Source organism: Opisthocomus hoazin, chromosome 2, assembly GCF_030867145.1.
Source record: "Opisthocomus hoazin isolate bOpiHoa1 chromosome 2, bOpiHoa1.hap1, whole genome shotgun sequence".
Lineage (NCBI taxonomy): Eukaryota > Metazoa > Chordata > Aves > Opisthocomiformes > Opisthocomidae > Opisthocomus > Opisthocomus hoazin.
The window spans coordinates 113,474,832-113,500,946 of record NC_134415.1 but is presented as its reverse complement, the minus strand read 5'-3'; the positions used below and the strand labels follow the sequence as shown (position 1 = coordinate 113,500,946).

The window sequence follows — 26,115 nt, the reverse complement described above, 5'->3', positions numbered from 1 at the left end:
TCATAGCAATAGTCTAAATTGAAAGGCAGGGAACTCAGCCATGAACATTAGATTTCATTCAAATCTGCGAACTTCAGCTGCTTAAGGAGCTAATGGAAATGTGAAGTGACTGGTGAAAATATTTAGGACTAACTGACAGTTTGCTAAAAAGACTATCACACTCTTTGGATTTATAAGTTGTCTAAGGATTTGTCGTAACTTGATTTTAAGCTAAATATCTAATGTGAACTGAAGCTAGAACTCCATTGCTGCTCCCTCTGAAGTGAGATTTTTCAAAGGCAATACAAATCTGGAACAAAAGACACAAAGCGGGTTATCACCCTACTAATGTCTCTTCACAGATGCAAAGGGGACAATAAGACAAGCAAGAACTATACTACATTTTATTCTCAACAAGTCACTAGTGAAATATTTGAGAATGGATTTCCAGACACAAATCCATGCAGAGTGTGTCCCTGACGCTGCTGGTCTAGTGGGACACCACATCATGGAAGGAGACAAATCGGGGAGGTTCCACATTTCAAACACCACCACAGCTGGTGCCTAGTGACGGTAGCGATCCCACGTGAGCCAAGCTTGGGCAAGCAGCAGAGGTGAGAAGCTGCAGCAGGGAGAGGGGTGAACTCGCCCTGTGGAGAATGGCTGCCTCAGAGCTGCACAGATCCAAAGCACAGGGCACAACCAAACAGACACCCCAGAGCCAACAACAGCACGGACAGGCACCAGGGTCAAGCAGCCCTGCTCAGAGCAAGCCTCGCACAGCACAAATGCTCCTAGCATAACATTTCCCAAGGCCAGGGACTGTCACATCACAAGATAAAGAAAAAAAAACAAACTAGCTTGGAGTCTTGAGATAGACTTACACTCTGCAGGTGAGTACAAACAGATGAAACATCATGAAATTACAGGCTTTTAACTGTTTACCATCAGAGCTGCAGATGAGATAATACACACCGCACCCTTAGGAAGTGGTCGGTGTCAACACGCATAGCAACTACAAAGTTCATCACCATGTTGTGCCTAACAGCCTTTAGAGATTTCACCTCTCAGTGATTGATAGGAGGAGTTGTGTGGTCTGTTTTACCCACAGCTTACCTGAGGCAAAAAGGCTATGACCCCAGCTTGGTCTCAGGAGCGAGGCAGAGCCCAGCAGGCTCCTGTCTGCCCCATTCATGTACAGCAAAGTTGCCAGCGTCATGTTGATAGGTCAGGACCCCCCTGCTCCATCCCAGGCAGCCCCTGCCGCAGTGTTCCTGCCTGCGCAGCTGGCAGGTCTGGTCTTGAGGACACCCAAGACCAGACCTCAAGACACAACAAGCACCAACAGCCTGTCTGAGCTGGCACGGGCATCCTGCAGCAGTGACCACAGTCATCCTACCTCTCCCAGCTCTCCAGCTGCAGCTGGTGAAACCCTAGTGGATGTCATCACTGCATCTTTGCTAGAAAGCTACACACACAACTAGGAAACAAAGATTGACACAAGCATAACCTAGTAATTTAAAGTAGAGAGAAATATCATCTGAAAGCCTTTCAAAATCTAAGATGTCAACAAATATCAGAAGTACAAATAGCATAAGAAAAAAATTGGAAAGCTTTTATTGAAGTTACATTTGATTTTTTTTTTAATTTAAAATGGACTGCCTCTCCACAAATCTAACACATCTTACACACATACTCAACTTGTACATTTGGTCAACATTTTTTCCACTAAAGTAAGAACGGACAGTACACAAAGGTAAAAGTAATGCATAATTAATCTAAAGAAAGTAGGCGTAGGTGTTTTCTCCTCTAGGCTCCAAATGCATGACAAGAAATGCATTATATATGAAGTAAGGTGACAGTATAACATTAATCAAGTCAGCATGAAGAAACAAACAGAAGACAGCAAGATGTATTCAACAGGTATCACTGTGCAAAAGTGATCAGCTAATTGAAAGGGTCACACAGGGTATGTTTACACAAAACAAATACAGAGGAGAAATACACAACTAAGACTGAACTGTTTCAGTTTGTGTCCTATCAAGTAACATGCTCCATTCAGGGAACTATCTTTACAGAAGACAACTATAAGAATCCAGAAGTTTCTGGGTCTCTAAAGAATCGCTATTACAAGACAAAGTTAATGAAAGAAAGAAGAGAGTTAAAATAATTATTTTAACAAAAGAGACTTAACGTAAGCAGCACATTATTTTGATACATGAAGAACATCCTAACACTTACAAAGAAAAAGCCTTTTCTTTCTCATCATGCTTTCTGCAGTATTATAAGCTATTTGGGGCTAAAGACTAAACACTTGCTCTTCCTCCATATTCAAAATTGTTACAAAAATATCCTAAGAGGAAGTAACAGTCTAATTTGATAGGGTCAAAAAAAACCCAAATAGGAGCACAATACAAGTTCATTCGTAAGCAACTGAGCTGGTAAAATCCAGTTTCCTAGGAACATATGTCGAAGTTGTAGGAAGAGTTCAGACTGCAGTCTCTCCTTCAGCAGGCATCTTTCCATCTGCCTAGGCTGCCTACTGCAAGAAAACTTGTAGGTTTATTGGAGACAAGCTTCTACCCCTCTCACAAACGCAAGTGGAATTGGTCAAAAGGTTTAGAAATTATTAGGAGAGAGAGCAAAAGACAGATGTTCAGAGAGCTGCATGTAATCTCTATTTTCTCAGAAAACCAGGCTAAAAACATAAATATACTGACTGCAAACAACTTGGTCTTAAATTTGCAGTCGCTGTTACAAGACTGCGCTGGAGACACGAGCCTGACCATGCAAGTCACAGAGCATCGCCCTCATTCTGACCAGATGGCTATATTTCTTCAAGCAGGTATAGCGAGATTAAGGGAAAACTGCTTCCTTAAGCAGCAACAGAAGGAAAGCCAGAGTTAAACAACCTTCATTTTCCTCCTAAGAGGACATAAACATTGCCTGAAGCCTTAGGCCCAGAAAAATACAATTGCCTTAAGCAATCTGGCATGATCCCTCCTGCTGCCCCAGGGAGGAGGCATTTGGGCAGGCAGCAGGCTCTGCACACCTGTGCCACCACAGCTACCCTGCCTGGTCACTGCGGGCAGGCGGTCCTGCCTGCAAATGGGGCACAAATTCCCCCTGGGAAGAGCCTGACATCAGGTAACACCCCCGAGTTCCTGGCAACAGCTGCACATTTCCCAAAACTTCTTCAAGCAAGAGCATCTGGACAGGCTGCAGGCTCCAGGCAACAGCAGACCCACCACCCCGAGTCACTCCGGGGATCGCACTTGCATGTGTAGCTGCAGCAGTCATCTAGTAGGCTCATCTCTGGCAATAACAGAAGACTGACCTGCCAAAAAGATCCTTTTAAATACCAGAAAAAAAGAGAAACAGCCCCAAGTTCCTCACCACTGGAAGTATTCAAAGTCAGGCTAGATGAGGCTTTGAGCAACCTGATCTAGTGGCAGATGTCCTTGCCCTTAGCAGTAGGACTGGACTAGAGGATCTTTGAAAGTCCCTTCCAACTCAAACCATTCTATGATTCAATAACCTGGGTTCTTCGCCGCTTCTGTCACCCCACCAGGAACAGGCTGCATTGATCTGCCACAGTTTGGGCACACCAACTACCTGCAATAGCAGGAGGCTTTTCTGAGCCTGTGCTGTTTGACAAAATGAAAGCTTCACCGTCAGCATATCCAGATCTGGAAAGGACGGACCTCAAGGGCAACGTGCTGAGAAAAAGACAGACACCAGAAGTCATTATTATGAGTGCTTCAAGAAAGCCAGCATGGGTGGGACAGTACGCAATCACTTTTGACAGTTCTGCCAGATCCACCCCCTACCAGACATTGTTCAGAGAAATTCAAGGGTAAAAAAATATTTTAGACATATATATAACCTTATATAACTTGTAAAATATTACATATAAGATTTTTATGTATGCACACATGTAATTATATATAAAGGAGATTAATATCTGAGATAAAGAAATCCATACATTGTTCCCTCTCTACAGATCCTCACCAGCAATAAAACATGAAGCAGACCGTCTGATAAACAGCAACAGCAGAAATAATAAGCATAGGAAAAAAACGGTCACATACCAGATTACGGTGAGCCAATAATGGATTGTTGCGTTAATATATTTTCCTAAATTCATCATCATATTTCTCACTAGCTAAAGACAAAAGAGTCTTCCATAAGGGCCGGATGTGTACAACACTTGTCAGATATTGTCCAATTCTTGTGCTGCGGATGACCTATGTACTAGAGGCTGGAGCTGGGATGAAGACAGGTCAGCTGAAGCTTTCTCCAAGAACCACAGTGATAGCTTTCACAGATTGTAGTTTGTTGTGGAGTTTTCTGATAACAAGAAATCACCCCAATACTCAGAACAGTCAATAAAATTTCCAAGTGAAAGTCAAGAGTAAACATAAAGACTCCAAATATTTGGAACCAAGCAAAGCTGTGATCAATGCAAACAAAGTTGAGAACTTCTACATAGTGGAAAAAAAATATGCCTGAACCTGCCAAGTCAGAATCTGTTACTTTCCAGAAAACCTGCAAGACCCATCTTCACTCCCAAGTATTTCAGATGATCGTTTGGATATCATACAGTAGAAAAAGGTTATATTAAGTGAGCTTTAGTCCATTTCTTCAATCATAAATCATTTCCATTCAATACAAACAAGACATAGTTGTATTAAACTGTCATAGTGGTACCTGGAAGATAACAGCAAAGTATTTCAATGCAACAAGGTACCACTTACTTGCTATTCCTTGAATGAAAAGATGGAAATCATGCTATAAAAAGGAAATAACGTTGGCTTACCAAGACTACAACTACCTGATGACAATTTTTCCCCCTCACAGTAAATAAAACTACCAAACACGTTGGTTCACTTTCTCTGTTCCTCATTTTTTTCAGCCGTTTTGAGGAAGGACACTTATGGTGTCACAACCATAAATGGCACCATCAGCAAACAATCAAGCTATTTAAAAAACCCATTTTATACTCACACTGTCAGCTCCAGTATTCACTGACTGCACATACAGAAAATGTGTAAGCATTTCTGATCTGATTATTAAATAGAAAAATCATTCCCATTACTCTGCAGCACGCAGCCAGAGGAGCAAGTGTGTTCTCAACAGCTCTTCCTAGCCATCAGAAGTGAAAAATAGAAATTATCATTATCATCTTTTTGTCTGATCTCCTTCAAAAGGTCAAGGAAAGATGAGCATTATGAGCTCCTTCCTGCAAAGCAGAATAGAAAACGATCTTGTCTTATAAAAGAACAGCTGACCACAGCCTAAGTTAGACATAGTAGAATTACTGAACCATTCAAACCAAGTGGTGGGTTGGTTTGTAATTGTTTTCCATTTCCTTTTTGTAACTCCAGATACAAAAATGATTACAGTTAAAAGCAAATCTCCTAATCAAACCACAGACTATTAACTCAACTGCCTAACTATTAATACTACTCCACAGCAGACCTGGCGAGAAATGTAACAGGTTCTGCCTCCTCTGCTATGTCAGGTCTCTACAACAGAAGGGGTCTACGTGAGCAGATCAAGCTGCAACAGGACAATCAGAGTTGTTATTTTTCCCTGAATCGGCACCAGGAGGGCAAACAACAGTTTTCTGCCAGCCTATGAGAGCATTCTTGTAAACACAGCAGACACACTGAAGCCATTCATACCCCCAGTATGGCACCCCAGCCAAAACTCATGGTTAAGACAGCAGCCTTGTCCTTTGGCTTCGCTGAGAGGAAAGTTGTGAGAAGACATAAAAAAAAAGCCCACAGAGAATGTGACAAAGAGTTGGAATGTAGTACTGGAAAAAACTTCAGAAACAAAAGCAGTTAAGCAAACACATAGTCTTTTTCTCCGAAAATTATTGCCTTAAAATACTGAAACATCTTCACTTACAACCTGAATTTTGCATAACTTGTAATACTAGACTGCTTCAAGGGCAAAAATCTACAATTATTGTTTGCAGATCATAAACGCATGATTTGATCTAGCAGCTTCTAAAGCAGGAATCAGGGCAATTGGCAGTGGGGGGTGGGGAAATCAAACCTTTGTTTTACCTAAAGGATGTCTCATTCAAAGCAGTTGTATCAGATTGGAACATCCATCATTCTACTCGTATTTCAACTACAGATGGTTTCTCCCCCTCATGAACAATACACAGATTGCACAAGAGGATAATGAGACATGACGGCCAGGAAAAGGAGGAGTAAAGGAATAAAACTTTAGCATGAAAAAACCCCCTGTATTTTTCAAGCAGTACATAAGCAAAAGCAAAGATTTCCACCCAGCCACCACTCTTTTCTCACATAATCTTGCTTGTGTTGGCTATTTCACAAACTTCAAGTTGGGTCCCTTTGACTGATGCCCTGACATTACCAGGAGACGGTCGCTCAAATTCTCCCACACCGTGAAGTCCCATCTAGGCATAAACAGAGCGGTTTCTTTAGCGGTACAGATCTGCCCCTCAGCACACCACATCCCCACAGGCCCTTCTCCCACCCCATCTCCTGCCTATAGGCAGAGGAGCACACGCAAGCCAGCAGCAAGGCCAGCAACCAGGAGTTTGACTCCAGACTCCTGATGCAATCTCGCCAGCAGCCCTCCCTGCCCGGGAACATTGCAACTTCAGCTGCAGCCACTCCTGGGTCAGCGCTGATAAGCCAAAGCGAAATGAAGCAATCCCTTTCACAATGTCAACAGTTGTTTGGCTACACGGGAACGATACAAAACAAATGGATCTATTTATAGATCATCATTCGTGCTTGCTGTAAAACAGAAGAATACGTTCCGGGGCAGAAATGACAGTATTTCCAATAATACAGTGGAAATTCAAACAGCTTGTGTCTTCTTCCACCAGCCGGTTCTTTAGGAGCAATAAGAACAGTGTGATACAGGGCCTGATTTTTCAGGAGTAAGATATTTCGGCTAGATGACCCACAGAGGTCCCTTCCAATCCCTAACACTTTATGATTCTAGGATTTTAAACGACACTAGGGATCCGGGGGGGGGGGGAGGCAACCTGATTATCATACACACGGGTTCTTCCCACCTCTCCAAATAGCCAACGGCAGCATCTCTTCAGCACAGCGAGGGAAGGAAAAGAAAGCACAAGCACGAAAAAGCCGAGTCCTACTCCCGCTTTTCCTACCCCTGCAGCCCAAACAAACGGATTCCCCCTCCGGCTGCACCCTCCTCTCGCACCTGGGAACGCCGGCGGCGGACGGCAGCCCCCACGCCGCTTCATTCGCTGTTTCTGCCCCCCCCCCCTCCAGCCGCCTGTCGCGCTCCGAGGGGCCGAGCCGCTCCCAGCAGCTTCAGCTCGCTCACGGAGACCTCGGGACACGCGAGTCCCAGCGACCGCTGTCACGACGCGCCCGACACCGCCCGCGGGAAGCCGCTTCCTCCGCCGCAGCCCGCGGTCTCCAGACTCCCCCTCACCGCCCGGCACCGCTCCCGAACCGAGCGCCTCGTACCGCAACCCAGCACCCTGCCGCTGGGTGCAGCCCCCCGGCGCACAGACAGCCACCGGCGGCAGAAACGTCGCTGCCCCCACCCTCCCGGCGCCGCTCGGGGCAGGCCCGCCGCGGGCAGAGCGCTTTACGTCAGGGGATGTGGGTGCCCGGCTCGGCGCCGCCTCACGCCGCCCCACCGCCGCGGCCGGGGAGCGGGGACACTCCCCGGGGCTCGGCGGAAGGCACCCCCCCACCTCCCGGCCGCCTCGCCTTACCCTGCCGCTCCAGCCTCCACCGGCACCGGGGCGGCCCGCGCTACCCCGCGGAGCCGCAGCAAGGCGCCGCCACCTCAGGCATGGTACCCACCCCCCGCGGAGCCGGAGTGCGCGTGGCGGGCGCCGCTCCCGGGCTTTTCTCCGGCGGGGGCGGAGAAGGCGGAGGGTGGGGCGAGGGAGGGCGGGCGCGCCCGCAGCTAGGCGGGCGCCATTAACCGCCGCGCCGCCGCCGCCCGCTTTGAAGCGGCCGCCCCGCTCCGCCGCGCCGGGCACAGCGGCGCCCCCTGGCGGCGGCGGGAGGCGCCTCCCGGCCCTGTGGGCACGGGGATGCCGGGCTTTCCCGCTTGGCAGCGCCGGGCGCGCCCCCGCCTTTTAATGTGGGGGTTTTTTTAAGGAATCGCCTCACCGGTTGCCCTCGCGTGACGCCTCCCGGCCCAGCGGGTCAGTCAGCGGCGGGGGGGGAACAACGGGGGGACTGCTCCTGGGCACCTTAGTTCCACCGGAATGTGTAGGAAAGAACCTGGCGAAGGCCGGGGGTGGGAACGCGAAGCCTTCCCCCCCCCCAGCCCGTTGCTGTGAGAAGCTCCATGTCAGGTTGTCTGGTACAAGAGTTGATGCTTCGGCCTGAAGGCGAGGAGATGAGCTGGAGAAGCCGCTTGTCTTGACTCCTCTAAACCGACTGGCGTTTCTCTCTTCTTCGCCGTAACGGAAGATAATCTTTGTTTCTCCTCAGAGAGTCGCGTCTTTCGTAATGGCTGCCACCTGAGCAGCACGAGGTATTTTAACTGCCTTCTCCCAGCACAGCCCAGTCCACCCAAGCATGTAACAAAACGCTTTCCACCACCAGGAGCATCATCGCTTTCGTTCTCCATTTCGGCCCAGATGCTGCCCCCGGGCAGCGTGCAAGCAGCCCCCCGTGCCGAGCACAGACCTCGCCCAGAATTACGGACCTCTTGCGAACACAGTCAGTGCAGTGAACGCTATTGTGGTTTTGGGTTATGCTTTTAAAAAGAAGCAATTACAGGCAAACTTAAGAAAATAGAAACATTTATTGAAACGTGCAACATACTCGTGAAATACTCAGCATGAATTATGTGACCGTACAATTTAAAAATCTATCATTTGTAACATTCAGGTATATCAGGCATCCTACACATTGAAAAAGAGAGCATCTTAAAACACGTCTGAAATGACAGTTTTATTCATCACCGAAGGTGATATTCGTGATGATTTTAACTGAAGTAACTCATTCTCCTAAACGCTCATTCTCTACAAATTTGAAATGACAGTTTTATTCATTACCCAAGGTATGTTCATGATTGTTTTAACTGAATTAACTCATTCTCTCAAACACTCATTCTCTACAAATTTTACAAACACGAACAGCTGCACAATGCTGCTAAACTACAGTGCAAGTTCCTTCCCAATTCTGCATCTTTACCAAGTGCTTAGCTGCAGTACTACAAGATTACACATGAGAATACAATTAAGTATATCTGTGTTTATAGGACTTAAATTTAAATCCTGACTCTTCAGGGTCACAGTGTGTGTGTAATCTCTAAGCCTGGCAGTACCCTATTGAAGTCAATATTATGTTTCTAGTCCCATGCTGAATGTTAGGCCCAACTACAGAATGAAAGCCTTAAAGCCATTTTTGGCCCAATGTGAACTATGTTTACAGATTTAAAAAAAAAAAAAAAAAAGGTTAACCAAGCTGTAGCAAAAAAATTTTGAGATTTTGCACAAAAGTGAATTTTGCATATAAAAATACCGGTAGCTATTCATTAACTTCAATGAATGTCTGTCAAACTACGTTATGCCAAATTCTTCATTTCCAATGTAAACGCCTGGCATTTCGTTGGAAAAGAATATCACACAGAGCAGAAACTTTTTCTTAATTATGTATGGTAGCAACAGGCGATGTAAAACCCTTAAGATTTTAAGAAGATAAGAATTGTCTCCCTCTCTGGAGATATTCAAGACCCGCCTGGATGCGGTCGTGTGCAGCCTGCTGTAGGTGACCCTGCTTCGGCAGGGGGGTTGGACTAGATGACCCACAGAGGTCCCTTCCAACCCTGAACGTTCTGTGATTCTGTGAATTTAGAACCTTCTGTAAGAGCCATCTTCAACGACTTTACATCGCTTACTGGATTTTCCATTTTCAGCTCCCGTTTGATTATCCTGCAGCTTCCTCCGTAGGCACAGGGGATCTCTCGCAGCAAAAGAACAGCCATTTACAGAGTGAAATGCAAAGCAAAGAATAGCAGGATGTCTGGGTCTGAATGGGAGTTTGTGCACCTCACATCTGCGCGCTGTGATACAGCTGGCCTTTTCTGCAGAAGCAGCAAGCTCGTAGATTTGGCGGTACATTGATGCACTAAATCCTTCCCCATGCTGGGACTGAGCCAGCAGCAAAGGAAAATACTTCTTTTCTGTCACGCAGCGTAGATGCTGAGGAAGAGGCTGGATTTAACATTTGAGCAATGGGAACACGGAGGAAGTCAAACCCCACAGTTACATAAACTTGCGCTGCCCGGAGTTACTACTCAGGCAGAACTCCAACTGAGGTCAGCAAAACAGCTGCCAAAAGACTGGGGGGTTAATGTGTGTGGGCCACATTTTAAATGTCGCTTAGTATTAACGCAAGAAAAAGCCATACTGAAATGTAGCTGTCTAGGAAGTGTTGTGACTGCAAAATGCAAAACACAAAGAGACAAAAGGGCACCACTGAGACAGTATATTTACAGCTAGGATAGTGAGAATAGAAACTGAAGGAATTATAAATGGAAAGATTTTCACAGTGTATTCAGAGATGCACCTTCCTTTATTCAAAAGGAATTTATTCAAAAATCCATTTAAAGATGCATTAGGTGAATGCAAAACATTTCTCTTGAGAAACTCCTTAAAACAAATCAACTGGCATTATCAGAAAAAAGGAAAGAAGGCGTCATTTTCTCTACATGGTACATTTAACACATGCTGGCTCCCAACTGCTGCAAATATTTAAATGTGTGAGATAGCCCAGGCATTGAGTTCGATGGACAGTCAGAACGGGTAGTGCCAGCTCAGTTCTGCTTTGTGCAATGCTTATCCCCGTGCCCTTCATACAGAGCTCTGAGGGCGATGGGACTAGTTAAATTTGTAAAATTGTAATTATAAAGCCATAAAAATTGCCAGAAAACCAAGAACGAGGGCAGCATATTAGTTTACTGTTTTAGCAGGGGCTTTGACTTTTCTCTATTTTATGTTGATGCTGCCAGCTCTTAAAATCAAGGACAGCTATCACAAAACCAGAATAGTTTCAGTTAATACCTGCATGTTTGTAACAAGCAAGTAAGAATGATCACTGAGCCAAACAACCTTTAAAACAAAGTTGCATGATGTATGAACTTTGCTGTTTGCATTCCATGGCTCAGCAAAATAAAAAGCGTGAGTAACAGAGCCTGTACGCAACAGAAGAGACGTGTTACGTGTGCTACATAGTATTAATTTCAGAAGGAAACTTCATCAGAACAGCATGTACAGGGAGAGGAAAAAATGTTAAAAATATTAAATCGATATTTTCAGATAAAAGGAAAGTGCAGGAAGTTATGAATAAAATGCAAATGTTTTCACTGGAAATATTTGTTAGAACTAAGGTCATTGCCAATGTGAAATAAGAAGTTGCTCATCATTGAGTAAAATGCACTTTTATGTTTTAGGACAAATACAATGTTTTTTCATGACTAAAAATACGTTATCACAGAAAATTACATTCCCCAACATTTTTGCAAATATCGTGTGTGTATACAGAGGAGAGGGAGAAGAAAAACAGATGCTTTTACAGTTAAGTCTTAAGAATGAAAACTGCCAATTTTTTCATCTTGATTTCCTTTTAAATAATATAATGTACATTCTAAAAACATTTAACACATTCACATATAGAGTTATACCAAACATCAATCTGTATAATATACCAAGTGTAGTTAAAAGCATTGGATACATCTGTACATATATACATTCACATATAGACACACCCATTTTCTTTACACAGTGCACCTGCCCTAACTCAGTATATTGAGCTACCAGTCCAGTTTCATGTCTGCTTTACTCCACACATACTTTCCTCCTCTTTTTAGGAACATCGTCTCATCAAATCCACTGAATTTTATAGCTGCTTCTACGCCAACATCTAGGATAGACTTGGAAGGCTCTTTCCGTCCATTTCTGCAGTTTAGAAAACGCATCTGGAACATCAATAGATAAGACATTAGAAAGTCAATTTTTAAAGGCTTAATTCTTCTACAGAACTAAGCAAGTTGCACTGCAATCCCACAAAAGCCTATGTAAGTGCATGAACGGTTTCATTATAGTCCTTAGTAGGCTCACAAGCTCACGGTTAGACACATCAACACATCTTGGCAGGAACAAAGCCATACTATAATTCCTGAAGATTTAAATGTTTGCTCTTTAGTTACATGTAAACTAAGTAGGGTCTACCAAACTTAACTTTCAGGACAAGTTCTGTATTTTTAAATTAAAGAAAAACAGCAAAGACGTCCTGCAAAGATACCCATCTACACTTTAAGATTCGTGACGCAATGATTATACACGCAACCTGGTGGCAACTTCTCCTTAGGTCATACTTATATTCAAGTTCTCAATATGTTTGATGGGAAGAAGTTGCATCTATTCCTTGTACTACATGGTAAAATTATTTTATAGAATGCACAGTAAATTGAATTGGTTATAACTGTTGTACACATACATAGATCAGCATACAAATACTAAGTATCAAAGAAAGACTTACATACTCATCCAGAATGAGGTATGAATCCCTCATCTGTAGTAGATCAAAAGAAAAAAATAAATTAATACACAAATGAAAATTCCATTCTAGTGAAAAATCAAGAACAAAACAAACAACTATTCATTCAAAGCCTGATCCAAATCTTTGAAACATGTTGTATCTTATGACTATTTCAGTGAGCTTGGATAAAATTTATAAAAATAAAAGACAGTATTGCTAGCACGACTTAACGCATGAATAAACCAGTAATTCTTTGAATATGACCTCTCAAGGTCTCGACTGAAATGTGGGTGCCCAAGTGGATAAAGGTGTTTTAAATGATATCTAAGTTTTCCATTAACTTCCACACCATCAGAACTTACACTGTTTTGCATACCGGAATTATGATGTCATTTTCCAAACAAATGACATGACCATTTAAGATGGAGTGTTTACTATCACCCCAGCAGACAAAGGTGTTCTCCCAGCTGAAATGTAACCTCCCAGCTCAAAAAGCTCTCAGGTCTGTACCAGGAAATAGGCCAACAGCTGAAGTAAGACATGTTGACTCAGCTAACTGGACATCTCCTGCATGACCCTCCCGAAAATTCTTTAGGCTGCTGGAGCTTGCTCCTGTGCAGAACAGGAAATCTGTTTGATCAGTTTGGTGCCCATCTTTCACACAGGTTTAACAGAAATTGGAAACAGTGTTCTAGAACCAAACCTACTGAGGGAAGTCTTTCTTTGTAGGACTTCTTACATGGAAAAAAATGTAGAAACTGTTCTGGGTTCTCATCTAAACATCTGCTCGGATGAGTGCTCTCTCCTACTGAATGCCTTAAACACTAGACTGCACTTCCATGTCTTCATAGTAGAGGCAACACAGTCTGCTCACTTGAGCTCTCTACACATTAAAAAGTGAACTGTAAATGGAGAGTATTAATCTTTGGAGAGGAAAAGGAAGGCAAGACGGGAGATTTAAGGCATTCCTGAACTTGGTATCTCCTCACTCAGTTCATAAAACTTTCTTAACAGTGAGTCTTCTAACTTTCCTCATGCCATGTATAGGGTCTGCAGGCATCTTACAAAATGTCCTGAGCTCCACTCTGAGGCACTGAAGTCCATTGCTGGCTAACATAGGCTGGATGGTGGCTCGTCAAATTAACTGCTGGGCTCTGCAGTAATGCAAGTAGTCTCCTTGTGAATAAAGAGCCCGAACATGCAGTTTAAAGGCGTTCAGATAGACACTGTTAAAAATGTGACTTTATTGTGGGGAGAGTTACTAGTAAGATGTGTCAGCAAAAATACTAGTTCTTGTTCCTCGATACCCAATATAATGCTGACTGGGATGATACCTTTACTTTGTGCAGGTCAATGACACTGCAATAGTGTAACATCATGGTGAATCTCTATTAGGAAACTACACTTAGAGTATAAAGTATGTTTACATTAATATTCAACTTTATCAGGTTCTTCTGCCCTGTTGGGGAAAAGTCAGTAAATTCTGGAGGGTTTAACTACTGTTTAGAGTTCACCACTCAGCTGTGGAAAACCCAGTTCCTCCAGTTTCTGTGCTGATAGTTTACACAACCATCTCGCTGAGCAGAGGTCCAAACGACACTGTGAGAGGACTCCTGCTGGTTTCCACAGCATTGAGATCAGTGAGTTTTTACTCTCCTATTAATAACTCTGTGCTCAATAAAAAGCCCTAAAGAAAATCAAAAACCTTGGCTTCCACCATAACAAAACCAGTTGCTGACAAAGTTATACCCTACCTCTTCTAAGCCAACACTAATAGGGAAAATGTTAATTGCCATGAAAGCTTCTAGTTGTGTTACATCTTTCCAACTTTATTTGAAAATAAAGTTACAAAAGGACAGTTTCAATCTTACCTTCTGATTCGATTCAGGTACCAAACAGGAGACATCTTTATGGCGATCCAGGAACAGTTCAAAGTCTTCATCGCTGATAACAAATTTCTCTGCTTCTCTCAGGGCATCCTCACCAGTGTTCTCCCCTTCGATGAGCAGGCACTGGAATACCTGAAGACAGAAGGCACCTGGTTAAGATTTGATGTTTTCACTTGCCTTCAGTAAGAGAGACCGTCACCATGATAAAAACCTTCAGTTGTCTCAGAAGCGATGTCTAATTTTTCTGTCAGTGGAGCCACACTGACACAAATTGTGGTAAGTGAATTCTATACAAAGGGCACAGTGCAGTTTTATTTTTAGCAAATTAACATTACATAGTAATAAACGTAATTATACAGTCATGGTTCCTGATCAGGTTTCCACGGAAATATTAACTGCTCTGGTCTTCATAAGGGCACAGATAATCAAAGCTCAAATAAACTTTTGGTTGAACGTCAAATAGTATGGCTGTATTATAAATGCCAGTAAGTACTATGTACAATGCAGACTATCAAGTCAATCTTTATTCTTAAAGATTTTTAACCTGATTCGTGACTGTAAGTTTAACTAACTTCATATCGTCACAGAAAAGATAGGGATGACTCCCCAGAAACAAAATGTAATAGTTTGTCTGGTTAACAGCCTCCTTCTAAAGGCCAAGTCCCCAGATACATTCAGAATAGACTTTGGGAGAGAAAAGGAGCCTTCGCCATCAACGTGCTCTGTAACCTCAAGTAAGAAAGTAGGCCAGGAAGCTTGATAAAATATTAAAATGTATGTCATATTTTCCTTACACTCCTTGAGTAGGACGAAGATTTCACTTACAGTGATAATTTTTTTTCTAGGAAATCATGTGTGTATACCAATTTCCATGAAGCAAATAATGAGAAAATATTCCACAAGTTCTCCCATATTTATAACTCACTTTATCCATTTTCAAACTGATAACATAATGTAGTTAACACACTTCTAGTACAAAATATCATAATATATGCATACTAACCACTAATACTCTATAACAGAACATTTATGTCTAATGTACAGTTACATATTGCTAATGATATATTAATTCTAATGTATCACTGTACACTGTTTTCATTTTCTCTACACCATGACACATTTTCAAATGTTAAAGACTTTCTATCTTACTTTTAATATCATAAAAAAATAGATCTACATACACTGAAGTAGTAATTTCCCGTAAATATCACAACAAAAAAGATCCTTGACATATTAGTCTCCATTTAGGTGCAGAAAGAGACAGAACCTGTCTCATCACCATGGAACACTGACAAGCACGCTAACACCAGCCCAAGCTGGAGCTGGAGATCTGAGGTCATTAGCGAGAGGTTCAGGCAACTCCAGCACTTCATTACTACTTTTCGCTCAGTAGGAAACCTTTCTTACCTTCCAGCGCACAGGGTTGAGTGCCTTGATCTGCTCATTCATATATTCCTCGACATTAAATCTGTTGATCACTGAATTTATTTTGAACGCAACAGCATAGTCTCGGCACCACTGTCTCAGTTTATGCAGGTTTTCCACATGGTTCTTCTTTCCTTGGCCACGGCCAATTAAAATGTTGACATCCTCATTGAAACTATCACACGAAATTGCCAGAATGTCTAAATATTCACCTGAAAACAAGTTTTAAAAGTTGATTAATTTTCAGTCCTTCAGTCAAAAGCTGTCAGGACTCTGCCCACTTTCACTTCCTTGGGAAGGAGTGCCATGTAAATACAGTTCTGTGGAGTCATTGCATGAACCACGAAAGCCACAACCGCGGCATCATCAAAACACATATTTTGTGTGCATAGCTGTGTGTCCCCAGCATTATGGAGGCAGTCTGAACTATTATTTTTTTTATACTATTATACCAAAGAGGCAATAGTACAAACTGGCTATGTTCACAACCTACAATTAATAGCATTTCACTGGTATTTACATTTGGTTTGTGCCTACCGTAAATGAAGCACTAACAAACCATCTCCCACTTGCACGAAAACTTGCATCTTTGGGGGAGGCTGCCCCGAGGAGGCTCCCAAACCCTGCCAGTGGTTCTGCGCACCGCGGTTTTCCCTTACCGTACTTCTTGAACCACCATTCCCTGATCAGGCTGCCGTTGCTAACAATGCTGACGCTCGGAAGCTTCAACTCCTGCTTGCAAAACTGGACCAGTCTGCCCACAAATTCGCCTCTGTCCTGAAGAAACGGTTCTCCCCCGGAGAAATTTATTTTCTCCATTCCTAGAAACAGACCAGAGAAAGATGCTGTGAAGCTCTGCCTGCCGACTGCCCGCTCCTTCCCCACGCTGCCCAACCTGACCGCGGCCGTGTGAAGCGGGACCCCGGCCGGGCAGTCCCAGGGATCCCTTCCCCGACGGGCAGCCCCCGCCCCGGCCCCCCCAGCCTCACCTGCCTCCTTGAGCATCGCCAGCCCCCGCTTGGCCTCCTCCAGGGGCAGCATGAAGGAGGTCTTGGCCGTGTGGAAGCAGAAGCCGCACTTGTAGTTGCACTGCCGGGTGAAGTGGTAATTGACGCTGGTGGGCGTCGGGGTCTCGTTGTGCCGCTCCCATTCCCGCCGGGGGCCCGACGGGGCGGCGGGGCGGGTGGCCAAGACCCGCCGCCAGCCGGGCAGGGGCAGGGGAAGGGAGAGGGTCGCCAGGCTCCAGCACAGCGCGCCCAGCCGCCCCTGCACCACCGCCACAGCCGCCACCACCGCCCGCGCCACCGCCAGCGCCCGCCGGCCCAGCTCCCCCAGCTGCATGGCCCGGCCCAGCCCGGCTTGGCTCGGCGGGACCCGCTGCGGTTCAGCTGGACCCGGCTCGACTCGGTTCGGCTCGACTTGGTTCGATTCGACTGGACTCGTCCCTGCTCGGCTCGGCTCGTTTCGGTTCAACTGGGCTCGACCTGGCTCGGCTCAGTTCAGCTCGTTCGGTTCGACTGGGCTCGACCTGGCTCGGCTCAGTTCAGCTCGGTTCGGTTCGATTGGGCTCGACCCCGCTTGGCTCGGCTCAGTTCAGCTCGGTTCGACTGAACTCAACCGGACCCGGCTCGGCTCGCAAACTGCAGCGAAGCGCCCGGCGCTCCGCGCTTAAACACGCGGCGGCGACCCCCTCCCCTCCGCTCCCCTCCCGTCCCGCCCCGTCCCGTCCCGTCGCGCTTGAGCGCGGGGAAGCGCTCGGTTTCGTTTTCCTTTCCCGCAGGAGGGAAACTTGGCACCGAGCCGCTGTTTCGCTTCTTCTCCCGGTCCGCTTTCCACCCCCTCCCCACGCCCCCCCCTCCCCGCTCCTCGGTCCTGCGGGGCCGCCACTAAAGGCCGCGGCTGCCCGGGCTGGCGGCTGGTGCGAGCAGCTCTCGGTGTCAGCACCTCTGGCACCCGAGGGACCCCTCCTGATGGGTGTGTTCAGCTCTTCTGGCCAGGTCAGAAAGGGTGTGAAGCAGGCGGGAGGCCGAGCCGCTACGACTCCGCCGTGCCCTGCTCAGAAACGGCCATGAGCTCCTGGGAGTCTGGAGGTGTCTGCACTGCAGAGCACTCCAGCCTAGGGAGCCTGATGACTTCAGATTCCCCAAAAGAAACTGCGTGAAGGCTCTTTAATTCTTGGTCTCCCATACTGGATAAAGCACCTCCAGCAAAGCTACTGCCCCAGGTTGAACGTAGAGTTAGCCTTCACAGCAGGAAAGGTTGGCAGCTGTCTGTGGGGGCACGTTGCCAGGTGGATGGGTCCCCTCTCGTGGTAACACAGGAGGGACCGGGGCCAAGCTGCCAATTCCCGTATTCCTCGGTGGCACAACAGCTGTCGCTGGAGAGGAGGAGCACCTCCATCACAGCATCAGTCGCTCTCTGCAGCCCTCCAGTGTGTCTAGGCATACCAGGAGGTCCTCCACAGCCTTTCAGCCTCACGCTGCCTTCGGTCGGTCCATCCTCGTTCTTGCGCGGGCAGTTTAGCGTCACCGCTGCTGCCAAGGTACAGAGCCACACTCCGATCTCAGCACCTACCAGCTGCATGTTGGCTATGGCAGGCTTAAACTGGAGCTCCACCCGCTTCCACTGACCTGCCAGAACTGCTAACGTGGCAGGGCAGTCTTGCTCTCATGCTGACTTTTTTTTCCCCTTGAAAAAGGGGTAAGAGAACAAGCCTCATCCTGTTTGCAAATTTTCATGGGAAACAAAACCTGTTTGTGAATAAAAAATATTTCCTTTGTGTTAATTAGTACTGTAATTTGCTACCCTTAAATTCCCGTTACCTTTCCTTCACTTTCCTGGAGATGATCTACTGGCTCAGTAATGTCTGGATCAGCGAACAACAGGGCTTCAAGTTTTCACCTTCAGACAGTATTTTTTGTTCTACCAGCTGTTTCTCACTGAAAGGGCTTCATGCCAGTAGGGCAGGGTGGGAGCAGTAGGGCAGGGTCTTGCTGTGTCCAGCCCTGATAATGCCACCCCACAAATGTATGGCTGCAGTATGGCAGGAAACCTCTCAGTTCCTGAGGCTTTCCAAAGTTGTCTCAGAGCTTGTCAGCTGGTGATTACCAATTTATCTCAATGCAAGACCTGCACCTGATACACAAACACTCAAAGAGCATGTCAGAAGAGTGTTGTCCACCATGGGTCCGTAATGGTGTGTGTGTGTGATCTCCAGCTCAGGAAGCATTTGAACAGATGACTCCTAGAATCCAGGACAAGATGTTGGGAGAAGGATCCTTCGGTGTCCTTTCCATACTCTTCTCCAAACATCCGTCAATGGCCACTCTCATGGGCAGAAGAGGAGGGTCTCTTGGCCTGACACCGCGCTAACTTCTGTGTTCTTATGATCTTATTATCTTATCCCCAGACCTTTGTCCTTACTGGAGGGCCCTTTACTGGTGTCCTTTAAAGTATCAGTGTTTCTGCATGAAAACAGCTATATTCTGTTTGTCTGTATGTTACATACCTATGCATTTTATGGACCTTCAACTTAAGCAATTCCTGCCTTGTGTCTCAGTTGTTTATCTACATTACAGGACCGTACACTTAGATATATTTTTAAGTTATGGTGTGATTAATTTTCAGGGTTTTCTTCTCTTTTGCCACTTTAAGTGGATCAGAAAGTTTTTTGAATGGTCATATGGCTTCTTGTTACGTCTGTGTCTCTTCCCTATAGCTACGTACAAGCATAGTGGGCCCTCAAAGACGTGAAGAGGCTCCAGAAGAGTGTTTTTCACATAATTAGCACACTTGCTCTTCAACATCATTTCACATTATATGGAAGACAAAATGATAAAGGTGCTTGTGAAGAAACTGAAAAATACTTACCATAAGTTAACTTCAAAACAGATTCATACCCTCTTCACTGATTTTAAATACAAAGATCTGTCTTGAACATAAAAGGTAACTCTCTTTTCCTGTACATTTATTTGAACAGTTTGTGTGTAATCTGATGGGAAAGACCTAAAATCTTGCAAGAAGATTACTTTTAAGTAATTTGCCAGAGGACAGACAACACATGCCTATTATAAATGATCTCATAAGCATATTATAAACGAGGAAAGAAGCACAAACCACTTGGTTCAGGAATGCTTGTAAGCAAGGTTGTGTCAAGGTTGTGGGAGGAGAAAAGGAAAAACGAAAGTAAGCTCTTTCCATTTATTCAGCAGGGAGGGAAAGGCAACAGTGGCATCAAGAAAACAGAAGAACAGAAAGGGCAAGGAGCCAGACAGGTCAACAAGGAACACGGCCAGCTTTTCAAGCGCTTATGAAGCGAAACTGGCTGCAAATCAACTGGACCTCAAAAAAATGAATGAACAGAAAAGTGGCAGATAAGCTTCAGTGTAGATAAAGGTAAGGCAATGAACGTAGGAAAACATAATTGAAACCTTCCATACCTACTGCTGAGCTCAGCAGTGGCTCTTAGATTTCAGGAAAGATATCTCAGAGTCACTGTTGCTACCCCTCTGAAAGCAATGGTTCCAGTCAACAAGAAGCTTAGTATCATCCAGAAAGGTATTGAGAACAAGGCAGGTGGCATTATTTTGCTGCTCTGTGAAAACTTCAGTACGTGTAGCTGTATCTCGACTAGTGGTACAGTTCAGGTCTCTGCATCTCAGCAGGACCTCGCAGCGTTACAAGAAGTTATCCCCGCACCTAAATTATCAAGGAGAGGAAGGGTCTGCCTTACAAGAGATGGGGGCTCTCATTTCTGACATGATAAAGCGGAGTGAGCTTTACAAAACCGTGAAGGTGATAAATAGCCGAATGTTGAACTGTTATTCACCAAAGTCAGTAACATTATTAGAAGGGTCACTTGTTGAAACAAGTAGGATATGAGTTTAAAATTTGTAACAGAAAATTGGTTTTACGCAACAGTTGTGCATTGCTGGAATTTGAGACCATGAGGATTCATGGAGGTAAACTGTATCACAGAGTGAAAAAGAGATATAGACAGAGGTACGAGCAAGGGTACATAGATAGGTTCTGAAAGGAAGAGATGAGGATGTGCTGTCCAACATTCCTGATTCGGTGACTGTGGGAGCTGGAGGAACATGAGGACTAGGAGAAGGGATCATAGATATGCCAGGCTTATGCACAGCATGTCATTCTGCCAGACAAAATATTGGGTCAGAAGAGCCACTAGTCTGACTCAGTAGTGCATATTACGATGTTCTTAAAATTACCATCTAGTGGCTTCTTCTATAATAACAGAATCATTAAGGTTGGAAAAGACCTCTAAGATCATCTAGTCCAACCATCAACCCATCGCCACCATGTCTGCTAAACCATGTCCTGAAGTGCAAGATCCTTCTGCAGAGCCTTCCTGCCCTCAAACAGATCAACACTCCCACCCAGCCTGGTGTCATCTGAAAACTTACTGAGGGAGCATTGGATCCTTTCATCCAGATCATTGATAAAGATATTAAACAAGACTGGCTCCAAAACCGAGCCCTGGCGAACACCACTCATGACCGGCCACCATGGGCATTTAACTCTGTTCACCACAACTCTCTGGGCTCAGCCACCCAGCCACTTTTTTACCCAGCAAAGAGTAGACCTGTCTAAGCCATGAGCCGCCAGCTTCTTGAGGAGAATGCTGTGGGAGACAGTGTCAAAGGCCTTACTAAAGTCTGCGCAGGTAACATCCACAGCCTTTTCCTCATCCACCAAGCGGGTCACCTCTTCATCCTGCTTGGGTGGTCAATAACAGACTCCTAGCAGGAGATCTGCCTTGTTGGCCCTCCCCCTCATCTCTACCCATAAACACTCGAGCTTCGCATCGCAATCACTGAGCTCTATACAATCGAAACACTCCCTAACATACAGAGCCATGTACGTAAGTAATGGCAAGGCAATCTCCCCCTTTCACATGCGCATCTTCAGGGTTTGCCGGAGAAGGTCCCCAGTGCCCCCCGAGACCATGGCAACATGCTACAACTTCCCCGTATGTCACACCACCAGTGCTTCCCTGCAGCTTTTTGGAGAAGGGATGATCTCTCCAAAAGCAGCCCGGGCGTACATGGGCAGAAGAGGTGCATCCAGTCCTGGGGGTGCTTTGAAGACTGTTCACCGCTTCCCCAGCCACCCTCCCTGGCTGGAGAACTGCTGCAGCATGCTGAAGGCAAAGCGCAGAGCCCAGTGGGGCACCACCAGCTTCACAGGGACACAGGAGAGCACAAACATGCCACCAAGCGACACTGCAGGCCTTTCCCTCGCACCCTCGAGGGCCTTATCCCTGTTTCTGCGTCGCTCCAGTCAGCGCGGCACGCAGAAGCACGGGCAATAGTCACAAACGCATTGGCCAAGTGGCACAAGGAGGCTGCAGATGTATCTTGGTCACCACATGGCTCAGCTGAGTCAACTTGTTCTTTTTCCTCTAGAAAAAAACTATTTCAAGCAAAAAGCAGTTGCACCCACAGCCCCTGAGAGTCGCCTGGAGCAGCCGGGGGCAGCCCGGCCCCTCTTAACCCTTTCCCTCCCCAGGAGGAGCTGGGGAGCCTCTTGGGGTGGGATGGAACAGGGGGAGCCCCCCCATTCCTTCCTGGAAACAGCAAAGAGTCCTCAGTACCCAAGAGCCTGAGGAGACGATGGCGCACCACCACTGCGGCTCCCACTGCATGGCCCGTGGGCCCCCCGGCACCCCAATTCCTTCCCACCTTATTCCTTCCCACCTTTGTGCTCCCCGGAACCTTCACCCCTCAGGTAGGGACTAACCCCGAGTCCTGCATCTGGGGATGTTCTTGGGGCCAAGAGCAGAGCAGATCGCTGGCCATTGCTCCTGTCTCTCTCGCAGGGTCAGCCAACCTGTGCCCACTGCCCGGGCAGGAGCAGCCCTTCCCCGCAGCCTGGGCACCCCTGGCGTGGGGGGCACCCCCAGCTCCCCAGGCACCACCACCAGGTACAGCACCCCTGCCTGCTCTGGCACCCCGGCACCTTCCGCGCTCCCAGCATCCCCACCACCCTGGCCCCCCAGCACTTTTCGCACGGGGCTGCAGCAAGCCCGGCCGAGCATCCCTGCCCTCACCCGGCTGGCGCTTGCCCAAGAAAGCCAATGTCCAGGCAATTGCCCAAACCCTTGGGGCCATCTCTCCCAGTTCACCTCCCAGAAGCGAGTCTTCTCCCCAGTTTGCAGCCCCATCCCATCGGCACAGCAGCTCACCCCATGAGGAGCGCCCAGCCACCAGATCCCACATGCCTGATGCAGAGCTGGGGGACGTCAGCTAATGGGGGCTGGCTCGGCGGGTACCCTTCTAGGCTCCCCCCGGCCCAGCGCCGCTCCCTCTCACCTGCACAGGACTGCAGATGGCTCCCTGTGGCTGCTATTTCGACCCCCAGGTCTTCAAAACCCAATGGACAACCACCTACCTGCCTCCACCAGCCTCCACCACGCTTGGCCACAGCATCGCTCCTCTGATGGGTGCTGCCTTGTGGGGCCCCAGGGGCTGCAGGGTCCCCCCATCCTGGGAAGCCCCTTGGACCCATCAGGGTCGACCACACCACCACGCGTCCAGCAGAAAGCGGAGCAGAGCGCTGGCCCCAGCCCCGCTGCTGGTGCCAACGACCATCCCTGGCCACCAGGTCATCATGGGGCAGCCAGCACACAACACCATTTCTGGCATGGCCACCACTGCGGGGACATAGCTGGGCAGTGACATGCCCCTGGGCAGTGACATCGCCCCCAGCCCCTCTGCTGACCCCCAAAGCCTTGGGGACCTGGCAGACAACTTCGAGGTGTCCGAGGAGGAACTTCTTCAAGAGGCCCTAAGGCTCTTTGGTTACTCCTAGGAAACCCTGGGGATCAGCCAGGAGGGTCCCGGCAGCGTCCCTATGCCTGGGGACCCCGAGGGCACCAGCCCAGAGGGAGGAGCAGTGGCCCCGGCACCACCGCACTCGTCAGCATCCACCTCTGGCAACCAGGATGTCGAGAGGCAGCTGGCTGAGAACATCTCCAGCACGGCCACCCCTGCAGGGTCATCCCAGGGCAGCAACAGTGCTCAGACATTGAAATAGACTGCCCAGGGAGGTGGTTGAGTCACCATCCCTGGAGATGTTTAAAAAACATGTAGATATGGCACTTTGGGATATGGTTTAGTAGGCATGGTGCTGTTGGACGGATGGTTGGACTTGATGATCCTAGAGGTCTTTTCCAACCTATGATTCTATGATTCTGTGACACCCCCACCAGTCCCTCTCCTGCACCCCACCACCAAGACCGTGGGGACCTGGCTCATGACCTTGAGGTGTCCGAGGACGAACTTCTTCGAGAGGCCCTACGGCTCTTTGGTTACTCCTTGGACATCTTGGGGGTCAGCCAGGATGAGGCCAGCAGGGTCCCCATGCCTGGGGACCCTGCTGGCACCGGCGCAGCCATCCCCCCCTACAACTTCCCCTCACTGTCGCTGCCCGAAGAGCCGCTTAGCCCCAACTCCAGCAACCTCAAGGTCACCAACGCCATCAGGGCCATTAAGGAGTCCATCATGGGGCTGGAGCCCTGGGGGGACGAGGGGGTGGACCTGCCACCGTCCCAGCCTGCTGTGGCAGAGCAGCAGGGGAACAGCACCTTGCCAGAGCCCCCCAGCAAGCGCAGCGCTCTGGCAGGCGGCACAGGGCTGGCAGGGGGGGATTAGACCCAGTGCAGGGAGGAGAGAGAGGTGGAGGGAGTGTGGGGTGGGATGGAGTGGGGGTATTTTGGAGGGGAGGGGGGTTATAGTAGCTTTCTAGGACCTTTTCTCTTATTTCTTTTTTTTCCCAATAAAAGTTGTTTGTCCAAGACAGCTCCGCGATTGTGTGGGAGATGGCAGGAGCGCAGGAGGCTCCGGGAAATGGCACCCAAGAGGTGCAAAAGCCCCGCTGAGCACCAAATCGCAGCCACTGAGCCAGCCCCAAGTCCAGGCACTGCCAGTGGGGCAGGCAATGGCACGGGGGACTCCCCCGTCCCCTTCCCCAGGGGAAGCAGCCCTTTGGCGGGGGAGCCAGGACAGACGGCTCCCTGCGGGACTCATGGACACGGCCCCAAGCAGAAAGCAGCACGGAGCCCCTGGCACAAGGACAGAGATTGGGGGCCGGGGTGGGGCCGGACTCACACAACAACAAGGGCTGCAACGCCTTCGTCTTGAGCACAACGAGCGTCTCCTCCAGCGGGGACCGGGCTCGCTGCAAAGCCCTGCAAAGCCTCAGGACACTCACGCCCTTCATTGCGTCCCACCGTGCTCAGCTCCAATGAGCTTCTGCCTCACCGCAGCAGCAAAATCAGAGAATCGTAGAATCATTGAGGTTGGAAAAGACCTCCAAGATCACCAAGTCCAACCATCAAAGCATCACCACTGTGCCTACTAAACCACGTCCTCAAGTGCCACGTCTACACGTTTTCTGAACACCTCGGGGTATGGTGACTTCACCACTTCCCTGGGCATCCTGTTCCAATGCTGTACAACTCTTCAGTAAAAAGATTTTTCCCGAGGAGATGATGGTGCAGCCACCACTGTGGCTCCCATCACGTGGCCCCTGGCCCCACCCCGGCACCCCAATTCCTCCACTCTTCCCCAAGACTTTTTAACCATTTTTTATGCTGTGCCTTCTGGCATCCATACCCAGGAGCCACAGCCGTGTGTCTGAGTGATGTGGAACAATGCAGGAGTTCTCAGGTGTGAAACAGGGCACGTTGCACCTGAAACAAGCTGCTGCTGAGACTGTATCAAAGAGCCTCCAAGGCTGTGTTCCCAGTTCCTGCTCTGGCCCAGCCTTCCACCGGCTTCCTCAGCATGGGCAGTTTCCACCCAGTGTAGCTGGTCTCCGGCTAGCTGATGCTGCCTGCGAGCTGCCTCCTCTCCCTGCAGATCAGCTCAGCCGAAGGTGTTTCTGCAGCAGCAGCAGCACCCACTGTCCTGCAGTAGCGTGTACTCGCTTGGAGCGTTCTTTCAGACGATGCGTCAGAAGCTGAACTTTAAGTACTCGAAGTGGCAGGTTTCCAGCTGCTGAAAGGGAGAAATCGCCTTCTGCAGAGGTGCAGGTTCTCCTGCACTTACTTATTCTGAAAACTCAGACGTTTTGGGCAATGATGAGCTGAGACGAACCTAACCCTTGCAGCTGTTTGCAGTGCTCCTGGTTCTCGCCCCCGAGCTGATGGAAGCTGAAGCTGGGCACCACAAAGTCACGAAAACACCGCGGGCTTGTAAAACTCCCTTTTACTTCCAGAATCATTCGAGTCCGTTGCTCTTGTCGCGGCGCTGAGTAAGAGCGTA

At 47.7% G+C, this 26,115-nt stretch overlaps 2 protein-coding genes across 4 annotated transcripts in view; both read right to left on the bottom strand.

The window, feature by feature from the left end:
* RNF144A (ring finger protein 144A) overlaps nucleotides 1–7,888 on the bottom strand; it is a 71,049-nt gene extending 63,161 nt beyond the window's left edge. The window contains exon 1 of one of the 3 annotated variants that reach the window (XM_075414799.1): nucleotides 7,727–7,888. The gene's annotated coding sequence lies outside the window, so the exon portion shown is untranslated. The remainder of the gene's footprint in view (nucleotides 1–7,726) is intronic. The other 2 variants (XM_075414798.1, XM_075414801.1) reach the window with 2 other exon arrangements.
* Nucleotides 7,889–10,648: 2,760 nt separating this feature from the next.
* On the bottom strand, nucleotides 10,649–17,170 carry RSAD2 (radical S-adenosyl methionine domain containing 2). Its single transcript, XM_009942064.2, has 6 exons — nucleotides 16,819–17,170; nucleotides 16,489–16,650; nucleotides 15,812–16,041; nucleotides 14,387–14,536; nucleotides 12,516–12,548; nucleotides 10,649–11,952 (listed from the first exon to the last, which is right to left on the bottom strand). Exons 1-6 carry the CDS (start codon nucleotides 17,168–17,170, stop codon nucleotides 11,788–11,790), a joined length of 1,092 nt encoding a protein of 363 aa, XP_009940366.2. The 3' UTR covers nucleotides 10,649–11,787.
* Between the last annotated feature and the right edge of the window lie 8,945 nt (nucleotides 17,171–26,115).

What these genes read in the sequence shown, in the direction of transcription:
- RSAD2 (XM_009942064.2), bottom strand. Translation starts at nt 17,170, where the DNA reads ATGCAGCTGGGGGAGCTGGGCCGGCGGGCGCTGGCGGTGGCGCGGGCG. An exon ending in ATGGTGGTTCAAGAAGTACG is followed by an intron (nt 16,042 to 16,488) that starts GTAAGGGAAAAC and finishes ACTTGTTTTCAG; the next exon opens with GTGAATATTTAGACATTCTG. An exon ending in TACCTGAATCGAATCAGAAG is followed by an intron (nt 12,549 to 14,386) that starts GTAAGATTGAAA and finishes GATCTACTACAG; the next exon opens with ATGAGGGATTCATACCTCAT.